The sequence below is a fragment of the Oryx dammah genome, unplaced genomic scaffold (assembly GCF_014754425.2).
Source record: "Oryx dammah isolate SB20612 unplaced genomic scaffold, SCBI_Odam_1.1 HiC_scaffold_1, whole genome shotgun sequence".
Classification (NCBI taxonomy): domain Eukaryota; kingdom Metazoa; phylum Chordata; class Mammalia; order Artiodactyla; family Bovidae; genus Oryx; species Oryx dammah.
The window spans coordinates 29,443,293-29,466,129 of NW_024070185.1; the positions used below are offsets into that span (position 1 = coordinate 29,443,293).

General features: G+C 36.6%; 1 protein-coding gene across 9 annotated transcripts in view; it reads left to right on the top strand.

Moving 5' to 3' along the window:
- Positions 1-19,792, top strand: part of LOC120863714 (nuclear factor 1 B-type) — a 257,146-nt gene extending 237,354 nt beyond the window's left edge. For 5 of the 9 annotated variants that reach the window (XM_040240232.1, XM_040240270.1, XM_040240241.1 and 2 more), the window contains one exon: positions 13,200-19,792. In XM_040240232.1, the coding sequence (XP_040096166.1) occupies positions 13,200-13,329 (130 nt within the window). In that variant the 3' untranslated portion in view covers positions 13,330-19,792. The remainder of the gene's footprint in view (positions 1-13,199) is intronic. The other 4 variants (XM_040240261.1, XM_040240310.1, XM_040240279.1 and 1 more) reach the window with 3 other exon arrangements.
- Positions 19,793-22,837: the final 3,045 nt, after the last annotated feature.

Here is a 22,837-nt window from a genome sequence, read left to right on the forward strand (position 1 = left end):
CAACAGTTTATAATATTGGTGAGGGTGGAGCGGGGAGGGGGAGGAGGTTATTTGGCACTTAGATTTAGGACCTGAAAATTGAAATCATAGTTTTGGGGAAGACTTTTCAGCTATCTGAGGGTAAAATATTGGCTCTTTCCCATTATAGATTTTTCTCATTTCAGCTCTTTTTCTTTACTGTTAACTTTAAGTCATTTTAGACTCATTTACTCCCTTCTCAAAGGAGGAAAGATAAAATAATGTTCAGATTAGTCAGTTTAACTGTTTAGTAGCAACACTCATGAATTTCGGTGTGTGTGTAGAGGGGTGGGGATTGTTGGAATCAACAGCTAGAGAAGGAATTTGGTTTTAAAAAATTTTAACTTCTGTTTGTACCTTGATGTGAATCACTGAGAATTGATTTGGTTGGCTGAGACGATCACTCTAAAATTTCATTTTTGAAAGTAGTTTTAATAGTGTCTCATTTTTGGTTTTAGAAAGTAGGTCGTGCTAATTCAACTTCTTATGAATTATTTCAGTAAAGAACAAACTGTGTCAAATTGACAAATTAAATGATTAAAATTCATGATATAATCATATGTAATGATATAAAAATTTATAGAAGACTGAGGTAACCCCATAAGGAGTTCAACAAAAGTAGAGCCAACGTAATTTTCCATCTCCTCTCTGATTGTCATCTTCTCTTTACTTAGCATCCCTATGTTAAAAGTACATTCTCTACTATTGGTTGTAAAAGCATTTTCATATGCTTGATAGGAAAAAAAGAGTAGAGTTTCAAAGAATGAAATTAATAAAATTTCCACTTTTTACTCAGGTAAAAATTAAGAAAATTAGATTCTGTTTTAAAAGCTTGTTGACTTTTTAAATTCACTGTCTGAAATGAATGCCATATGACTTTTCCTCTTTTTAGAGACTACTATAACATCCACTTTAAAATGTATAAATTTTTACCTTTTTGATTTTTTTTTCCATGAAGCTTATATTATTCGTCCATTTGGAAAAAAATACAATGTGTACTTAGAAAGAAAAGATACACTTGGTGAAAGAAGATAAACTATTTATTTAAATAGTCTTTGTTATTATTTTAAAAGTTGATTTGACTTGGTAACACAGTGTTTAGATATAATTTTATTTATCCTTACATTCCATGTTCTGTTGGTTGGCTAAATGGTCCATTTCTACATATAATCCTTACTGTATTTAGAAAAAATTGCAAGTTAGATGGCAAGTGCCTGTGTTTTTTAATGTGGATGTAGCTGTGTGAGTTTCCAAATCTGTGGGTTACTGACTGACATTTACTTACCTAAAACTGGGTAGTATTGCTAAAGTACATTAAAGTGAAATGAGGGTATAAATTGCTGGAGACTTAAATGTAACTGCACCTAGTTCCTAGTAATGTTTCAACTCAAAAATTGATGTTCCCCAAAAGAAAAGGTGAGTGGACAATGAATCATCTCAGAACACAGGGGCTGGGGTGAATTAGTATGATGACTAAACTAATTTCTTAAGAGAGCTTTATTCATCTTACACATCACCTTCCTGGTGACAAGTTGGTGTGGTCATCAGCTTCAGGTCATAATCACTCAGGGAAAAAATAAATTCACTTAAGATTTTATTTTTTCTCTCCAAAATAATTTTTGGGGATTAGTAGATAATGATATGTAGAATGGCCTTAATGCTTCAAAAAGCTTGACAAAGGTCGTTGGTTTGTTTCGTCCCTTTTTATTATGATTCAGGGGGCGCATAATTGATAATAGCAGGTGAAATGTTCATACCTTCAACAGATATTTATTGAAACTCTGTGGTGGGCAGTCCCAGACACTGCATGACTGATACACACCCTTACCATTCTTAAAATAAAAGTATCCTACAGTTCAGAATAAATGAACTGAAAGGAGACAGCAGCTTGCTTTGCTTTGTTATACTTATCCAAAATAGGCACAAGTAGAATCTGTATTTGATCATACAAATAGGCCATGTCTGTGGTACAACATATGCATAATTTATGCATGGTTTATAATATGTGTCTTGCAGTTATTTATGAGGCATAATAGTTTTTTTTTCCTGAAAAAAGATATAAAAAAAATCAGAAATGTCTGTAACGCTATTACTTTTAAAGTAGATAACAGACATCTAAAATCTTTAGGCCATTGCTACAACTTTCGAAGGATCTGAATAAATTAAATCATTTGCCTCTGTCCTAGTGGAATAAAGAAAATATCAGGTTATTTTTGTTGTGGACCCCTGGAGACTTTGCAGTAGCAGAGGACAAGGCAAAGAAAGTGTTTGGTTTTACTTTGATTGCTGTTTGCTGCCATTACCTTCTTGGTGTAATCACTGTCCATGGTCGCCTCCTTTTCTGCTTTGTGCCCGTCGTTCTGTAGAGGTGTTTCCATGTCAAAGGCAGTTTCTTCTTGGGGACTGAAAATGGCAGTGCCCAGGGAGCTATTCGAGCATAAATCAAAGCTGGAAGCTTTCCTCCATCCTCTTCCCTCTCCATGCATCCCCTAATCCCAGTGTATAAACATTCCTTTCAGAACTGAAGCTGACTCCTTTGGAAAGTTTTCACAGACTTATTTAGTTGCAACCCTGAAGGTGTTTTGTTGTTTTGACCTTAGAATTTTGAGAGCTGAGTGTGTGTGTGTGTGTGTGTGTGTGTGTGTGTGTGTGTAGCTTGCATCTTGAAAATGTGATTTTTTTTCCCTAACTCAAAGGTCAGGTCCTGCAGTTAACCCAGAGTGAAATCCCTTGGCAGAGTGCTCACTTCTGCGTGAGTCCAGAGGGGCTCAGCTCTTAGCAGGGTAATAGGTGATGAGTTGCTTATGCTGTTCATGAGAGTACTGTTGTGTCTGTGCTTTGTCCTCTGATGTGGACAAATTACACTGTTATATCTGTGAGTTATGTGGGTATAAACAAATACAGCAGTTAACTCCCTAACTGGCTTGCTTTCTTGAAGCTATAGCCAGAACATAGCTTGTACTATCAAATATGAAAGAGCAATATATTTGAATGAACAAGAAAGCCACAGGACAATCCAAGAATAATATAAACAGAAGTTATTTTAAAACATTGGAGGGAGTACTTTATGCAAAAGAGAAACTGAATTTATTGTTTCAGTCCCTCTTTTCCCCCTTCACCTCTTTCAAGAAAAGGCAAAGCCACAAGTGAGTGGCTGTATGTGTCTGATGGCTTCTATAAACATAGCAGCAGCCTTCAGATGGCTAAAATAAACATGTGCGTGTTACTGAAGGATATGTTTACACAAACCATTTGCTCAGCCTCTGAAATAATGAATAAATGAAGATTTTACTGAAATAATTGGAGGGATTTTTGTGTTTCTGCTGATGCCATAATTGAATGGCACCGAAGAGACTTTTATCAGCTATTTTCCATGTTACACGTGTTAGCAGTTCCTTTCTATGAGTTGAATACTTCATTCTGTAGTGACTTTACACATGTTTTTGTAAGAAATTGTCGTTTATTACTGCAATTCTAGAGAGTTGCTTGATTTCCCAGGAGAAATTTAGCAGCCAGTAAAGATTATTTGGATCTGATTGGTCAGGAGAAGGAGGGCAAAAAGGAAGGAATAATAGCATTCATTTCATACATTTAAGTCTATTTGCAAAACCCTCTCCTCAAACTTGTCCCATTTTCATTGCTTCATCCTTTAAACTTTTCTTTTAAAATATGTCCTCAATGACCTAAGAATGAATATTTAAACAAAATAATTTTCACTATTGTGTTGTAAATTATGTTTGTATGTAAAATATACATAAGCATATAATGTATATGCATAAATGGTGTGCGTGTACATGCACATGTACGCATGGGTATGTGCGGGCATGTATGTGTGTATACATGTGTCACGTACAAACATATGACATGTGTATGATGCGGGTGATGTGTGTACTGCCTTTAACACCAAAAACATTTTGATGTATTGGGATATAGCTGATTAACAATGTTGTGAACAGTTTCAGGTCAACAGTGAAGGGACTTATTTAACGATACATATACGTTGTATCCATTCTCCCCCAAACCCCTGTACTGGCTTTAGGTAATGTTAAGAGTTAACTTGTATTTCCACATTAGACGTAGACCATCCCTACAAATTCACCAGCTTAGCATTTCCTGCTTTCAGTTTGTTATCTTGACACATAACTACAGTACAACAGCTGGGTTGTTCCTGGAGTTCCTGGGGGGAGCTTTATTCTCAGAGTGCTGAATTTCCTTTTCAGCTGTCAGCTCTAACGTGTATTCAAAATGTTCAACTTTTTACACACCATTCTGGGTCCCTAGCACCACTCTGGGACTATGATAGAAATGCTGATAAGGAGGTGGCTGAATGGGAGAATCCGGTTCAAGGAGAGGAATTTGCAAAAGCCAAAATTGCACATGACCATTGTTTGGGAACTAGACCTGCTAACTAGTGTTGCTCTTTGTATTTGGATATTCTATTTAAAAGAATTACGACTCTGTTTTCATGAAAATTATTTGCACCTGTTAGGAACCCAAAAATGAAAACGTGAGCATTCTTAAAAATAATCTTGATCTGGTGTTTATACACACGCAGGTATCTGTAATCTGGCTGTTGAAAAATACATTGGGGATTTGTTGCAGTTTTGCCTAACTTTCTCCATTTGTAAAGAAAGATTTGCACAACACAACGTTTCCTTTTTATCTAGGAAACTCTTCAGAAGACTTCCTAAGAAATTAATTGTATTCCAGCCAGACTTGCATGCTGCCATCCCACAGGAAATGGGTCAGCAATCCATTAAGATGCCATTAGATAATCTAATTTGGAACTTAATCTCTAAATTAACCATGCTCCATACTTGAAGCATACTTGAGAGAAAGAAAAAAAGTTTACGTTTGAATCGATAGGGGAGCCGAAGCGTGAAGAAGGCTGTTTGTTTTTCTGTAGCTGTGGTCACGTCTCAAGCCGTCTGGTAACCAGGAGAAACCAGACATGATGTAATTCCAGATTGAACTTGAACTTCAGGGACTTAGGATAGGGGAACAATGGACCGTAGGAATCAATAATGTCCATTTTCCACATGATTATGTTTGGAGCTTTACGTTAACCTTCATGGGAGAAGCAGCAGGATCGGCAGTGTGACTGAACTGGGATGACCACAGACAAGATGTCAGAGGAAAGAAAACAACTTTTTCCACGATATTTTCTGAGCAGCACTGCAGATTCCAGCAGGATTAGAAAAGTTCCCGCTCTGCAGTAAACGAGTGGCCTGTTCAGAGCACTCTTTGTTCGCTTAGGTAGGACAAACTTAATCTTACGTTTCCTGTCAGATGATTTTTGGCTGCACTAGGGGAGAGGGAGGAGCGTGATGCAGAAAATTCCCAAATGTCAACCTTGCTGATTAACCCTTTGTGATGAAAGAAGTACATTAAACACCTACTTTATTTGAAGATGTTTAATGGAAAGTGCCATATTTACATATATATTAATTTCCCAAGAAATTTAGCTCTGTCACTGGCCAACGCACCCTTTAAGAATTTCCTTTTTTCATTCTCATGTTTGCTAGTGTTATTAGGAAGTATACAGTGTGTTTTTAGGCATATTTACTTAGATGACAAAGTATATGAATTGAGTAAACAGGGTAATAAATGTAATAAGAAACTACAAAAGGAGAAAAAGGCAAAAATTTAAGACGTTGAAGAAGACAAATTTTGAATATTTAGAAATTGTAGAAATTTACAGTTATTCTCTCCTTTGTTAATTTTTGTTTTATGACAGAAGGGTTTTTGTACATGTGAACAGAGTAGCAGGCATAACATAAAAACATGTTCAGTTCCTTAATCATCTGTGATTTTATGCTTCAGAATTCTGATACCAAAAAAAAAAAAAAAAGATTCTCTCTTTTAGAGGTGAAATGGTGCAAATAACACTCATTTTTGCTTTTAAAGGAAAATCATCTGGGAAAGATCACATTTTGCTTTTGTGTAAAACTTACATTTCTATTTAATTTAGTATGCCTACGGTGATTTTCTCTAGTGAAAGACACTATTTGGAGGCACTATTTTTGTAGAGAATTTTGTCTGCTGTTGAAGACTCACATATGCTAATAAGGGGGCTGTAGCACTTGTAACAATAGCCCTGAAAAGGAGCCGGGGACAGAGAGGAATACAGACTAGAGAAAGAGGAGGGAAAGCCACACACAGGATTCTCTATGGGAGGAGATCAAATCACTACTTTGATCCTGATAATTCTATATTTTTAATTGGCTAAAACCTCCCACAGCTACATAAATTGTTATATACATATGCATCTGTATACTGTAATTTATTTACAATAATGATTCTCTACCATTTTCAGTTCTAAAACATGAGAAGTATCTAACATAGGTTTGTTTTTTAAATTTGGCCAGTTTAGGGGAAGAGTGTTTTTCTTACTTATGGCTAAACATTTTAAGGAAATAAGTTTTTATTACTCTCAAGTATATTGATTACCTTGTTGAAAGGTCTAGGATTTTGTAAGAGCTGTTTGCTAACGGTACAGACATTAGAATGAGCACATTAGACCTTTAGCTGCAGTGGCCGCATATATAAGGACTCTTCTTGCCCTGTGCTGTTGGTTAAATAACATATTTCACTGGCATATACCATTATTTCACTTAGAAAATGCTAGTACTCACACATGGTAAATTTAACATGCCATCCAGCATGCCGTGATAACAAAACAGATCTGAAACAACTGATATAAATTAATGAGCTTTGATGGCCTACCGATTTGATATGTTATTTTCAAAATCGTTGGTCCCCAAAGAGGAGCAATAAAGCAAGCTATTTACCTACTTAGTTAAGAAACAAATACATTTCTCTTTCATTACTATGAAGTGCTATTGCTTGCAGTTAGAATAATTCCATGAGCCACCTGCAGTTTATGATATTTGGTGTTTCCCAGAGAGCCCACAAGAGTACTTTGCAGTTCAGGTTAAGAGCCAGCCAGGGAGCTTTCCAATACAGATTATTACAAATAGTAACAATCATTAGAAATCATCTTGCATGCAAATAGGATCATTCCAATGGTAATAATGATCCTTAAAAAATGGGGAAATAAATCGAAGAAACCCAAGACCTGTGTAAAGCACTTTGTATATTTCACTTCTGGTTTTAACTGCATCAGAAGTGGAATGCAAGCAAGCAATTTATAGACATGCAGCAACATCTGTATATACATCAAAAAATGCAACTATTGTCCTCAGATGAAAAGAATCTTGAATTAGATAAATAAAATACACTTTTTTGTGTTGAAAAGTTATACTTTTTAGGGAATTCCATTGTGCCTAAATGATATGGACCTTAATTCATAGAAATCCCTTTAATAATTCAGGGAAATTATGAATTCTTGCTTAGTAATATAAATAATATGTTTCACAAAAGAGGGAGATGAGGTAAAGTATAATGGTTAAGAATGTAGGCTTTAGAACCACAGTGCTAGATTTCAAATTCTGGCTTCTACAGCCTAACAGGAGGAGTTGGGCAAGACACAATTTTCCAGCTTCAGTTTCCTCATCTGTAAAATTAGAATAATAATCATACTTTCCTTATAGATGTATAATGAGATTTGAAAACTTTAAATTAGCTCTAGCACGTAGATCAGTGCCTGGCAAATAGGACACACTCTGTAAATGGTAGTAACTGGTATATTTAATAAATACTGCTTTCTTTGCTCTAATACATTAATGAATTATTAGATATATTATTTTTATGTAATAATTTAATAATTTGTAAATATTTGGGTACTTAAATACCACTCCTATATTCCTTCCCCTGGCCTAAGTGGGCATTTTTTCCACAAGACATATAGTCTGTAGCATTTGTATTATATCGAAATAAGCTGCCAGTCCAAATACACACATCCAGGACAGCATGGTTTCTGACTTGGTACTTAATTATACTGCTCTTGATTGGTTTTTCCAGCAGATTTTAGCTGTTAATAGGAAAAGTGTTCATTGTGCATTTGGGGAGAGATACTAATACTTGTGTGTTGATGTTATGGAAACAAAATTAGGAACATTTAGCCAAGGAAATAATAAACTTTCCTTCTTGGGGGTATTTGAAACAGGAACAATGGAACTAAGAGCAAATCTTGCTTTTAAATGAAAGTATTTATTTTACTTATTATCTCATGCTTTCTGAGCCATTGCTTATTTTTATTGCTGTCTATAAGTAATGTGGCTACTGGTACAGTTTAGGTATGTGTGAGTATATACAGTTCTCGGTGCTTCATTCCTGTAATATATTTTTTAAGCTTCTTGAAAGAGTACAATCTCTAAAGCAGATGTGGTAGTCTTATGATTAAATCAGTATGCAAAATCTGAATGGGCGATATGATTAGTCCCCTCAAAATATTAGAACACTGGATACTTTGACATTTTATAACATGTTTGACACATGGGTTGCCTAGCCCATTAGCAGATGTGCATTGAAATTTGCCATTCTTCAATTTGAATAATTGAAGGAAGCCTATGTCTTTGGTTTTTTACTCAACTTATGATTCCATATATGGTTTTTTTGGTGCCCCGTGGTTCTTGGGTTGTTAACCAAGTTAAAAGCTAAGACCCTAATCCTTTTTGGCCTAGAATACACAGTCACAGAATGCCTAACTTTTAAAAAGCACAACCATCGACTTTTGACTTGCCCAAAGGAGTTTTCTCACTTTCAGTCTTTGTCTCTTTACTCCTTCTGGATGCAAAGACTAACAGTTTCATCCAGTTTGTCCTGGATTTTAAATATATAAAAAGTGTATCATTTTTAAGAAGTGGGTATCTTCTTCCTCCCTAATCCTTACCATAAGGTCACTCTAATAGAACTTCAACTAGATTTGTTTTCAAAGGAGATAGATAGATATATCAAATTTCAGAGCTGTTTGATCACCTAGACCAACCGCATGTTCTGTGCACAAGTCTGCTGCAGTACTAGCCAGGTTATGATCCGGCAGTGTGGGGCATGGGAAATTCATTGTCTCTTGAAGCGAATATGTTCTGCCTTTAGAAAACTGTGTTCAAAAGTTCTTTTAAATGTTTGGTTAATGTCTAACTTCCCAGGGAAGCAATGTAATAGTTAAATGGCCATGGGGATCAGATAGAACTAATTCACATCTGAGATGTTGCTGGGTAACTTTGGGTGAGTTTAAGCCTCAACTTTCTCATCTGTGAAAAGGGGATAATGATGGTAATGTCGATAATTCACTGAGAAGATTAAGTAACATAGGATGTGTGAAACACCCAAGATGATATCTTATTTATAGAAGGCCATCAGCGTGATTATCTTCTGGAGGTTTCTCCCTGTATGCTAATTCTGTCTACTGGAACCACGTGGAAGATATCTATATTTCTTTTCAACTCAACTATCATGTCTTGCCTGTCTCCCTTTACCTGTTTTCAAATGACATAATTTGGTGTATTTTTTCACCAAAGTAATGCCATACAGTTTGTTTCTCTTGAAGAGTGATACAGGGAAGAAACACAATGCTTCCGAGATAGTCTGATCAGAATAAAATGAAGCCATACCATCACCCACCATTAATGTAATTTGTTTGTTTGCTTCTTCCCTCTGGGGAACAACCATATCATATATTTGACCAGAATCATATGAAAATATTATCCGTGAGATCAGATGTATTGAATTTTTTTTTTAGAATTTTTATTTAACTTTTATTCATTTTTAATGAAATACCTCAATACATACTGAAAGCATATACAGAGTAGGAGTCACTAGCATGAATTCTGCTGTGTGTTATGGTCTTGTCAAAATCTTTGGGGCTTTTTTTTTTTTTTGGTGCCTGATTTTTCCACAAAGTGCTTGTATTTTTTTTTTCTTTTACTAATATGGCAGGTATATATATATTTTAAAGATTTGCTTTCAGTCATGCTCATCTTCTGTTTGCCTTTTTAAAAAAAGGTGATTTGTCAATGGAAAATTTAATGAAGTCCAAGTATGTGTGTGCTTGAAGATATACTGCTGAAAAGCTTAATTTGACTTTGAATATTTTGAAATCTTTCAACTATATTCTTATCTCTTAATAGAGACACAGATTATTGGATTGAAAATTAAATTCCATATAATTTTCATTCTATTAGGAATTAAAATCAGAAAGCATTTTACGTATAACTAGTTGGTATATGTACATAAATATGAAAGTGTGTTTATTTTATCCATTCTGGTGATTATTGGCATTGACTTATGTAGAGAGAGTTGATATTTAAAAAGCACTGTTACCTTTTTACCCAAAAAACTGTACAATTTGAGGCATTGTTTTTTGAAATTAAATGATCTAGGTTATTTTGTTTGATTAAACATTTTTCTTTATTATAATCTTTGAGTTAGTTTTACCAGATTTTTTTTCAATGGTACTACCAAAAATTTCTAAAAATATCTGTGCTTATAATTCTGAGTTTAACCTCCAAATTGGCAATAAGAGGCTTATAAACTCATATATGGGGTCTGCACAGTGTTAATGTCTGAGATTTATTTCTCCCCAAAGACTCATAAACAGTATTGACAAATATATCACACACTGCAATTTTGACGTGGTCATAATGTAGGATGGGAGGTTCGAAAGGTTTAAATAAACATCTAAATTGAATTTGTTAGATATTGTGCAGCAAGAGTCATTTTAGTCACTAGCATCTATTTATTTTTATTGAGGATTTTCCAAAGGTAACAATACATGTCTTTTCTAAAGAACTAAGAAAGCTATTGCAAATTAAACCCTGAATTTTTATCTTTTCCACCATTAATTGGTAAATTTCTCCATAAGAGTCACATCTATTTTCAAGCATTAAAATACACTTTATTTTCCTAAAGTATGTAGTTTCTAAATGACTTCCTAGAGCCCATTTAATTTGGGACTCGTTAATTTTGCAAACTGATTCACTTGTTGTTGACATTGTCTTTTACTGTCAAGGATTGTCTATTTCAGCTAGTCTTTTTGTTTTTCATACATGCTTCCTGCTATAGGTTATAAAATAAGGAGGTCCATTTTAGTCATTTATTTGTTAAGAAATGATTAGCATCAGCTATGGCCAGTAATGAGGATTGATAAGGTCATTTTCTTTACAGATCTTACCTTTCAGTCAGTAAGGTAACCATAGGTACAGATAATTATGATATGAGGTAGTGCTATTGTAGTACTATGTAACTAAGTACAGTAGAAGGACACTAGAGGGAAAATATTTAATAATGTGTCATGGAACACTCTTCCCAATCAGCGATGCAAAGTGCGGAAATACTTGTTGAAGATGTGTGTGGGAAGAAAGAAATATGTGAAAACAATTAAGTCTCTTAGAAAAAGTTTCCATAACGATTTTTTATTCTGTAGAATTATGATTTTTCATCTGATGATGATATATCTTTTTAGTGTCAATTTTTGGTTTCAAGTATTATTTAGTTACTCCCGCATAGTTAATTTGTGTTAATATGGAACATCTCTCATTTTAAGTCCAGAGATGCCAGTTTTCTTATCATAGAGGGCCAAATTGCAGTGTATTCATGAAACTATGTGATTATGAGCAACACTTTTAGAAAATAAATAGTTGGGTGTGATTTGGAATATTTAATTGATTTTCTTGTTTATCCAAAAATTATTGAGCACCTATAATGTACTAAGTACTGGATTAGATGGAGAACAAAAAGAGAAATGGACTTTGTTTTTATGGAGCTCATAGTCTAATCACAAAATCCTTTGAGCATAAAAGGTTACTGTGAAGTTTTTCCTATTAAAATATTAACTCAGAAGTATGTACCTAGACATGTAGTAATAAGCCTAATTATTTCTTTAAAAGTATCATGAGATTAAAAAAAGTTACATACCAAGTTCTTTTGTTTTAATCCAAGCTTTTTTTTTTGTGGGGGTGGGTGGGTAGGGAAATTGTTTCTTCAAGTTAATATTCCATAAAGGTTTTTGTACCTTTGGAATTCAAATATGAAAAAAATGAGGATGTCTAGCTTGATAGCTACAGTAGTAGAATCCATCTCACTTCTTGGTTCCAAAAATAAAGAAAAGAATGTAAATTAAATTTAGAGAATCAGTTATATTTAAAACACTGAAGTTGTGTTTCCATGCCAGGCCATGACAAAACTGGGTATGGAATTGTCAGTTGGGTGTTTTCTTGGTTCCTGATTATTTGTGCAGCTGTTACTTAACTGACATTCATTCCAAGTTGAATATTGAAACTAACAATGCATCTGGTTAGGTATACTCAAAATGTATGGTATGGGGTTGTCCATGATATGTAGGTCTTGTGTTATTTTCCTCTATGTGATACTTGTTTAGTGAGGGATTATGCCAGTAACAAACTCTGGGAATTGGTGATGGACAGGGAAGCCTGGTTTGCTGCAGTCATGGGGTTGCAAAGAGTCAGACACGACTGAGCAACTGAACTGAACTGAACTAATGCCAGTAGCAATTAGACAACTGTTTTTCAAAATTTTTTGTTTTAAATAGCCCCAAATACAGCATAGGTGAAATTAGAGTCAGTTGGAGACGGGCAAGACTCTCCTCTGCTTACTCTCTGTAGAGCTCCACCCACACCCCTCTCCTAACTCCCAAACTCAGAGCAGCTGGGATGTGGAAACATGACTGACAGGGAGGAAAAGGTTTCTGGTGTCAGCTTCAAACTAAGTATTATGCACTGGCCTTCCTAGAAAATATACTTTCTCTTATTGTGAGGGAAAAGGAATCATTTTTATTATGGCTTTCAATTTTGTTCAACCCATAGGCAGGTAAAAAAAACTGAAATACATCACAACTGTTGTGAATTAAAACAAGATCAGAATAAAACTTGCAAAATATATCGATACTGTTGTAGATTTGCTCTTTTCTTCTTGACAGAAAATCATACTATATTTACATCAAAATGGACCAAATATTTTAGGAAGAATATCCTCTCTCAGTCAATTAGAGTCTACCTGTGGATGAGTCTTACTTGAGATATTTTCTGCCTCACAATAGTCTTACCATCTGTAAAAGAAATAGACCATGTAGTTTATATATGCATAATATGTATAATTTATAAGCACATGTATCTCATATTAGACTCTTAATTTGGAAAAGTTATAGTAGTAATTTGATGCCTATGGAATTTATGTCTCTAATATTGTTATAGATTTTAACATATTTTTTCTTTTTCTCTTCCCTCCCTCCTGCCCCTCTCCTGCCCCCTTCCTGCCGACAGTCCTGGTACCTGGGCTAGCTTGGTTCCTTTCCAAGTATCAAATAGGACACCCATCCTACCGGCAAATGTCCAAAATTACGGTTTGAACATAATCGGAGAACCTTTCCTTCAAGCAGAAACAAGCAACTGAGGGGAAAAAAATGAAATACAACACTAGTTTAAGAATTTTTTTTAAAAAAAGGAAAAGAGGAAGACTGGACAAAACAAACAAAACAAAAAGGGAGAAAGGAAGGAAACTGAAGAAAGAAGATAATAGACCAGCAATCGCAGCACTTACAATCACTAATTCCCTTAAGGTTGAAACTGTAATGACATAAAAAGGGTCGATGATATTTCACTGATGGTAGTTCGCAGCCCCTGCAAAGTAGCCTTTGTTACATGAAGTCCGCTGGGAAATAGATGTTCTGTCTCTATGACAATATATTTTAACTGACTTTCTAGATGCCTTAATATTTGCATGATAAGCTAGTTTTATTGGTTTAGTATCTTGTTGTTCACGCATGGAATCACTATTCCTGGTTATCTCACCAACGAAGGCTAGGAGGCGGCATCAGAGGTGCTGGGCGTGACAGAGCCATGAGCCAGCCATTTTATAAGCACTCTGATTTCTAAAAGTTAAAAGAAATATATATGAAATCTCTGTAGCCTTTAGTTATCAGTACAGATTTATTAAATTTTGGCCCTTAACCCAGCCTTTTCCAGTGTGTAACCCAGTTTGAAATCTTAAAAAAAAAAAAAAAAGAAAAAAAGAGGAAAAAAAGAAAAAAAAAAGGAAAAAAAGAAAAAAGAAAAAAAAAACAGTTTGAACACAAAAGGCTCTATGGAAGAAATGCCTCTTTGTAGGTGAAGTGTTATCTCTGCATGCAACAGTAAAAATTAATATAATATTTTCCCCACAAAAGAAACACTTAACAGAGGCAAGTGCAATTTATAAATTTATATCTAAAGGGGAATCATGATTATAAGTCCTTCAGCCCTTGGACTCTAAATTGAGGGGATTAAAAAGAATTTAAGAGAATTTTGAACGAATTTATTTTCCCCTCAGTTTTTGAGGGCAGTAAAAAGGCATTAAATCAAGACAAATCATGTGCTTGAGGAAAAAAAAAATTAATGAAAACACAGCACTTATGTTGGTTTAGCTGCAGCCTCCTTGGAGGTAGAATTTATTTATTTAAAATTACTGGTTGCATCAAGAACCCATAGGGTGTACAAAAGGTTCTATAAAATCTGCATTCTAGAGACAAAGAGGCAGGCAAATCCATGTCACAAGGGTAAAGCTTACAGTTTACGAACTGGGAACGCCAGGGTGTAGGATGTAAAAACGCACTCTTGAGAAAACAGATGTAATCAGGGTGCTGAATACTTGCATGGTGCTTTCAGACATTAGCCTTGTTCAACAAACTTCTTGTATTGACAGATCTGTAGTGTGCATGGGCAGACACATTTTTGCCTCTATGTCTCTTAAAATTTTAATTAAAAATACTCTTTCCAGTAATCCTAATTTGCACGAAGATATAATGTCCACATTACGTGCCTTGCCTTGAAATCTAAAAAACAAAAAACAAAAAAAAAAACTACAAAAAAAAACAAAAAAGTGACATCACTACACTTGTTTTGCTGCATTTATTATCATTTTAAATCTTTACCATTTTTATGACAAAATATTTTGTACTCCAGACGAAGAAAAATGTGTGACATCATGGATTTTTTAGACAGTTATACCTTTATCTCACATTTATAAAGCATATCATGGCTGTGTATAGTTGCCGCTTAAAAATTGTAATCGACCAGCAATATTTTCAGTATTTTGGTGTTTTTTCTATTAACCTTTCATGTTTTTCATCTTCCAATTAATATTTGGGGGGAGGGGTTTCAAATTTATACGAATTATGCAATACCAAGTTTTGCCTATGTAGGTAGTGCTTTTAGCTGTATTGGTTATTATAGGTAAGTACACAGATTTAAAAAAAAATAATGTATGCTTTTTTTGTTTGTTTGTTTGTTTTAATTGACCAAAGTGGGTACTGCTATTTTTGCAGTGTGATGAGGTCCTTTTGTGTACTGAGAGATGGACAGGGGATTTTTTTTAATATACATATATATATATTCTGGGGTGGGTGGGAGGATTTTTAACACTTTACAGTGTAGCTGTGAAGCAGTGCACCCTGAGATGGGCCTGGGCTGCAAAGCGACTGTTCTGCCTACTGTGACAAACTTCAACTTAAACACAGGTTTCCCCCTCTCGAACTCCCCACCTGGGGTGCAAGCTGAACTCATTTCTGGTTTTCATAACAACAAACAGAGTAAAAACAAGTGAACACAACCAGTTCTCCTGGAGGCAGACTTGGCTTAAAACAAATGGTCTTATCTTTCTGTTGTTGTTGGGGGTGGTCGTTTTTCTTGAAAGTTTCGGATCCACAGTGGAGAATGAGCCTGTCTCATATTTGGCAAAGATAGTTGTTGAAAAGTATGCCTAGCAGATGTTTCGACTTTGGGGGTTTAACACCTGAGTCTACTTTCTCCTCTAAAATCTGCCATCCTGCTGGAGGGGGCGCTCTCATATCCTTTCCCCACCACTTCTCTTCCCCATTTCTTCATTTTGTAAACGGTAGTCTGTGATTTACCTGTGTCTCACTACTTCAAGTGGATGGTAGTGCGCTTGGAAAAAAAGATATATTATTTAAATATCCAGAAAATTGAACAGAGGGTTGCTATTATTAAATGTATTTGGACTTCTAACTTTGATTAAAATCAAAGTTCAATTTTTAAAGAACAACAAGAAATAAATAAACCTTGTTAAGTTTTCATTTTACCTGCCCTTTTAAACTGAGAACCCAAGCAGAAGGGAAATAGAGAACTTTAAGAAATGAATTTTCCTGTGGATGAATTAAGCCCACTAGAGGCTGATGGGATTTTTTTTTTTAAGGGATGGTACCTCAAATATATATTGGATTTAATTTCCCTGGAAGGCTAGAGGGTGAATGGAGGCTGGTTCTACTTTACTTCTCCCCACTGCCCCCTAGTTCCATTGAGGGAATTCATTACTAGAAGAAAACGCTTTTAGAATTAGTGACGCATGGTGGGCTGCCATGAGGAGCCCCCTGACCCCCTTCCCCCAGGCCATGGCCTAATAAAATAAACTGTCTATTGTTCTCACAGCATATCATTTAATGATGAAGACTTTAGAACAATGCTTACGGGCCTGAGAATTGTATTTGATTAGCCCATTCAGTTTGATGGCCCCAATGCTGAAAAGCACAGCAGGATCATTGCAGTGCAAGTTCAAAAGTAAGTTCAGTCATTTTTGTGATGGCTTGCCCTGGTAGAAAACAGATCATCTCAGCCAAGCTCTTCAGGTCTCTTCAACCTAATAGGTGAACAAATCCACCTCACAGGACACACAGTATTTTTTTAAGAGCAGACGTGCTCTCTTTTTTAAAATTTTTGCCAGTGAATGAGCAGCTCTAGCTGCATAAGTTACACACTGTGGGTATTCCTGCCTGCCTCTTGAATACAAAAGCCTAGTTCAAGTGTTGCTTTTTTTAAAATCATTTTTTTTCTCCCTTCCCTTTGAGATAAAACTCTTTAAAAAGATCCTACTCTCTGTATAATCTCAAATCCATTTTGGCCTCCTTCTCTTTTTACCAGGAAGTATCTTGTGACTAAGGGCCCCCCCCTTGCAGGTCTTGCACGCCCCTCCCCTCCCCAGAATTGCAGAGCTACAGGATGGTGAAGGTCACCCAAGGGCATCAGTAGGGGGTGGCGTCTCCAGCCCCTGGCTCCATGGCACTGTTCAACTTTCCTTGCGTTGCTTTCCAGCCCACCCCTCACAGTGCCTCTGAAGTGTTTCCTCTGGAGTAACATGAGCGTTTGAGGGCTTGTCTAAGGAGAAGAAAAGAATAAGGCAGTGAAGGAGACTGTACATAAAGACATGGCAAAAATCGTAATTATAGCAATATAGTTATGGGGTAATGTTCGGGTGGGCAGCTCCATTTAAAAAAAAAATATGTGAATGAATCTGTGAAGCTGCGAGTAGCAAGAAGAGCGAAAGGTCTTCTTCACAAACCGCCTACCTTGTAGACAGTAATTTGTACACTGTATAGTTTTGTTAAGATTTTTTTTTTTAAATTAAAATTCCCATGTTTGTAAAGCTAACTTTTTAACAATTATAATGGAACTATATGTTGTTTCCATTTTTAAAGTAAACAAGAATATTCCTTGTTTGGAGACTGGACTTGAGTTAAAACTCTCCAGGCTCTTAAGTTATGTATTAAAAAAGAAAAAAAATCTGTCCATGTTAGGAGTTATTTCACAGATTCCTGTGCTTGAAAAGCATAGGATACTAATCCTTTAAAAAGTGTAAATGGAGAAAAGTTATATTTTATGAAGGTTATTTTGTTGTATTTAGTATTGGAAAAGTTGGTTTTCAGAGCATTTCAGAATGTCGGAAGCACCACTGTCTTTTTATTAGTATAAACGGCCTTTAGCAAAAGTTTTTGTGATTGTTACGTGATGGTATTTAAGGTTGTTTCACAGAGCATTCAGGATAGGCAGAAAATGACAAAACAGTGCTATGTCTCACATAACGTGTCCTCAGGGAGCAGAATCTTGGATTTGTGACTTGTAGCTTCATAAGGACTCAACAAAAGAGATTGCACAGGGACATTTCAGCAGTGTGACACCAGGACATGTGTTCTTTACCTAGATTCAAACTCTATGTATCGTGTGAAACGATGAAGGCTGCAGAAAGTTATCCCATATTCAGTGTACAGTATTGATTTTTAATGAAACAACTACAATATTGCTGGCAGATAGGCCCCAAGCATGACATTCAATATAGTTTACATGTTCCTGTCAAGGTCTTTGGTTAACATTAACCAGCTGCATGCTTCCTGGACTTTAAAAAATTGGGTTTCTATAGAAAACTTTTTTTTTTTTTTAATGTGCAGGCTATTCAAGTTCAATAGTAAAAGCTTAAAATTGAATGTTCTACTCCATGCTGAAGGAGCTGAAAGCTGCCTTCTTCATTTTTTGCACTTTCTGGTAGTTCCCCTGTTTTTTTCTAATTCCTTATGAAATTGTGTGGGTGGGGTGGAGCACTGCAGTTGGGGGGTAACATGGACCACTGATTTTTGCCCTTTGACCCTGCACAATGACCTTTGCATCAGCCAAACTCATTGCCATGACAACTCTTTGTACTGTGTCCGTGCCACAGATCTGTTGGTGACATTGTTCATATAGTCAAAGGGGACAAGTTGGAGACGGTCAATTTTTACTTTTTGTTGTTGTTGTTGTTGCAATTCTTTCTTCAATGGTTGTAAGTAGTTTTTTTTTTTTTTTTTAATAATAAAAGGGTTCCCTAGTTAAGACTCTTTAGAAATATCTGTGTGTTGCAATTCAAATGTATGTTGAGATTGTGAAAAGGCTTCAGTGGCACTAGCCTGCCAGCACGCCAGCCCCAGCCTCTGATAACTTTTATCGCATGATCAGTACCGGTAATAAATGGTGGCCTATTACACAGGAGACAGTGTGAGCTGGTGACACTAAAGCCGGTCTTGTATTACTGTATTTTTGACAGAATGGTTTTGAAAACTGTGCTACAGGGACTGATGTGGCAAATATATCTTTTTATGCAGAAGGAAGTCTTTTTTTTTTTTTTTTCAAGAAGTATGGCTTATTATGCATTCTTCATCGAGGGCATTGAAGTTGCATGGACTGAAAAAAGTTGATGCAAAATGAGAAAGAAACAAACAAAACAAAACAAAAAAAAAAACCAGCAAAATGTTTACCAAAAAACTCAAACAAATGAGCAGTGCCTGTTCAATTTCACAGTCTCTGTTGAGTTCAGTTGTAAATATGTTTCAAATGACATTTTCTTGGAAAAAAAAATATCTCTACAACATTGTAGAATGTGAGGGGTAACTTCATCCCAGGAATAGGCTTCTCAAAGCTGCAGTAGATTATGTCTTCATCAAGCTGTTAATTTGTGCTTATATCATATAGAACTTTTAGCATCCTGGGAAGAGGTGCCCCCACCTCAATGATATTTCTCTGAGAACAACTTTTGTAGGACTGTGTGTTTCTTTAGATACATTTAGTACAACTGTAGGTGACGAGTAGTCAGTTATTGCTTGCTAGCTACACACCAGGGTTGATCCATTTTAAAACTTTTGGCATTTTGTCCTCATGGGCCATAATTACAGAACCTTGTGTTTAATTAAATTTTTCAAAAACGAGGCACATGCACAATCTCCGTGTAACAAACCTTTAGCAGTAGGATGTATTATATGACAGTTACTTAATTTCTGGCATTCAGACCACTGGGATCAGCCTCAGAAGGGGCCAGAATGTTAGCAAAGGTTTTATTGTGCCCGGTTGGAGGATAATGTTCTTTGGGTACTTTTTGTGGGTTGCAAATGAACTCAATTGCCACAAGTTTTAAACTGGTGTAAATCAAGCTTGACTTAATGTGATTGTTACTGTTATATCCAGCCTATACTGCTAGCAGCTGCTCATACTGCAGTCAATTACTGGAAGCAGATATATTTCCTATGCAAAAACTGTTTAAACAATAAAATGAGCTATGCTACAGACTCTGGCCTCATGTTTTATTTTCCTCCTCCGTCTCATCCCACCACTCTTCCCCTACCAGTGTTGGGGTCAGTAGTATTTTGGAAGTGGATCTTGGTCCTTCCATTTGGAAATTTTGTAGGACGGGTTTAATTTCTTAGTGTCTGGAATGATGACTCTTCCAGTTCGATACTTCCAGTTTTGCACTGGGCATGGGTGTATCTGTGTAAACCCTTCTTGCAATTCCTAATATGTATACTCTTCACAAGCTCTCTAAACAATGGCAGTAAAAATACAAGTGTAGTTCTAGAATTTCAGCCCCTACTCTCCAAGAAAGGCCTTTCAGCAGTGAGGTGAAGATGTAATGTGTGCCCAGGATGACTGGACTGTGGTCTCCACTGAAAAAACCACAGGGCCTCAAACACACACATTCAACAGGAGGAGGTAAGTCCTGGGGCCACCCTGTGGCTGTGGGTTTGGTGGTTTTGTGACTACTGGAGAAGAATTCCTTTCTCCCTGTGCCTGAAAAGGAGCAGCATCTAAGTTTTCCAAGGAGCAGAGCTACTTTTGATTGTAAGGGGTGGGGGGAGGTTAATGTTCCTTGTTCACAGGGAGGTGGGACACGAGCTGAAATTGAGGATGGTATCCCAGATCCAGGCTCCTTGAATACAGCATTTCTGAATGGAGTCAGCTGCAGTTCAATAATAGCTAATTGAAAAGGAACCAGCTTAAATGGTTTTGGGATCCATCTGAGTAATGTGCACAAATGAATCAAAACTAATGCAAGCTTGATTGGAAAGAAATAAAAATGCCTGGAATTTGACCATCCCAATGGAAGACTTGCTGAGACAAATCCAATGGCCTGATACCACCACCTCTAATTTATGGCTCAGGTCTCTTTCATCTCCCCCATATCACCCTGATACAGTGGGTTTATACTGCTGTGGGTGGAGTTGCAGGGAAATCAGTTTACCACAATCTATTGAAAAAACAAAAGGAAAATTTTGGAAGGTTCCATCATGATATGGTGATTAAATGTTTTAGAAGATTAAGAAATATCATAGGAAATAGTTTAAGAATATTATACTTGAAGTAAAATTTTTACCTGTTGAGAGACTTTTACGCTTATGAACATGTTTGACTTTGTTAGCATCAATCAAGATTTGGGGATAGAAGAGAGATGATAGTGAGGAAGTTGTTTAGTTGCTCAGTCATGACTGACTTTGGGACCCCTTGGACTGCAGAATGCCAGGCTTCCCTGTCCTCCACTCTCTCCCAGAGTTTGCTCAAACTCATGTCCATTGAGTCAATGATGTTTCCAACCATCTTATCCTCTGTTGCCGGCTTCTCCCCCTGCCATCAATCTTTCACAACATCAGGGTCTTTTCCAATGAGTCAGCCGTTTGCACTCAGGTGACCAAAGTATTGGAGCTTCAGCTTTGGCATTGTTCCTTCCAGTGAATATTCAGGTTTTATTTCCTTTAGGACTGACTGGTTTGATCTCGCTGCTGTCCAAGGGATTCTCAATAATCTTCTCCAGCACCACAATTAGAAAGCATCAATTCTTCAGTGAACTGTGAGGAAGAATACACAAATATTTCAAGTCCCTGCTCTAGAGTTATACCGCCTGTTTCAAATGCTAGAAATGGTCAGCTGTATAGCAAGTTATATAAACTTTCTTGGCTTCAGTTCCCTTATCTGTAAAATTAGATACTAGTAAGAGTACCTGTCTCATTAAGCTATTGAGAGGGTAAATGACATTGTGCCTGTAAAGTTCTTACAGTACGTAATTTCTTATTATTACTATTATTATTGTTACCACCATAAGGCTATATGACCCATTCAGTTCAGTTCAGTTCTGTCCAGTCACTCAGTCGTGTCCGACTCTTTGCGACCCCATGAATGGCAGCACGCCAAGACCCGCTCTCCATCATCATCTCCCGGAGTTCACTCAGACTCACATCCATCGAGTCAATGATGCCATCCAGCCATCTCATCCTCAGTCGTCCCCTTCTCCTCCTGCCTCCAATCCCTCCCAGCATCAGAGTCTTTTCCAATGAGTCAACTCTTCGCATGAGGTGGCCATAGTACTGGAGTTTCAGCTTCAGCATCATTCCTTCCAAAGAACACCCAGGGTTGATCTCTAGAATAGACTAGTTGGATCTCCTTGCAGTCCAAGGGACTCTCAAGAGTCTTCTCCAACACCACAGTTCAAAAGCATCAATTCTTTGGTGCTCAGCCTTCTTCACTGTCTAACTCCCGCATCCATACATGACTACTGGAAAAAGTAAATGGATTAGTTTGTTTCTTTTAGAGTTGAAGATATAAGGACATTAATTATTTTCACTGGCTGTTGGTGTGTGTGTGTGTGTGTGTTGTGATTTGAAAATAATTGGATTGCTACTGGTTGGAGAGCATCGCTTCCTTTCCCTTCTAGTTTTAATTCTGTGGCAGCCAGTAAGTCTCTACTGAGAGATTGTTCAACAGAGTCCTTCCAAGAGACCATTGCTTGAATGGAAACTGCATACCTGTACATGACCTGATCTTAGTTTCTAGAAGTTCCCTTCAGGTGATGCCAATACTTTGCTTTCTTTGTGAACGAAGAAAAGCATTGAATTCTTAAGTCGGTTAATTTTCTAAATAGCTTTATTTTATAGGACACACAAGAATTTGCAAGGAATAGGAGTTTTCTCAAATAGAGAAAAGTCGTGAGAGCTGAATGGAGAGACGTTGAGAGCAGAGGAAGCCCCAGGCGAGAGTGCAGCGTCTGACTCTTCCCTCCTCGGACAAGCTGACAGCTGGCATCTGTGCTCCACCACATGACACTCCATTCTTTCCTCTCAAGGTGGGGACTGGATAAGGTGGTGAAATCTGCAGTGGACTGGGAGAAACTGGATAAGCCTGAGATATGCAGCTTTCCAGACTTCATACGGAGGATCCCTCAAAGTCTTTACAGGACACAGTAGCTGCTCCCATGGGACAGGAAGCAAATGTTCTGTCTTTCCTTCCACCCTCCCACTGTAGAATCCCCCTTCTTGGTTTTCCCCTCACTCCCTCTTCACCCAATC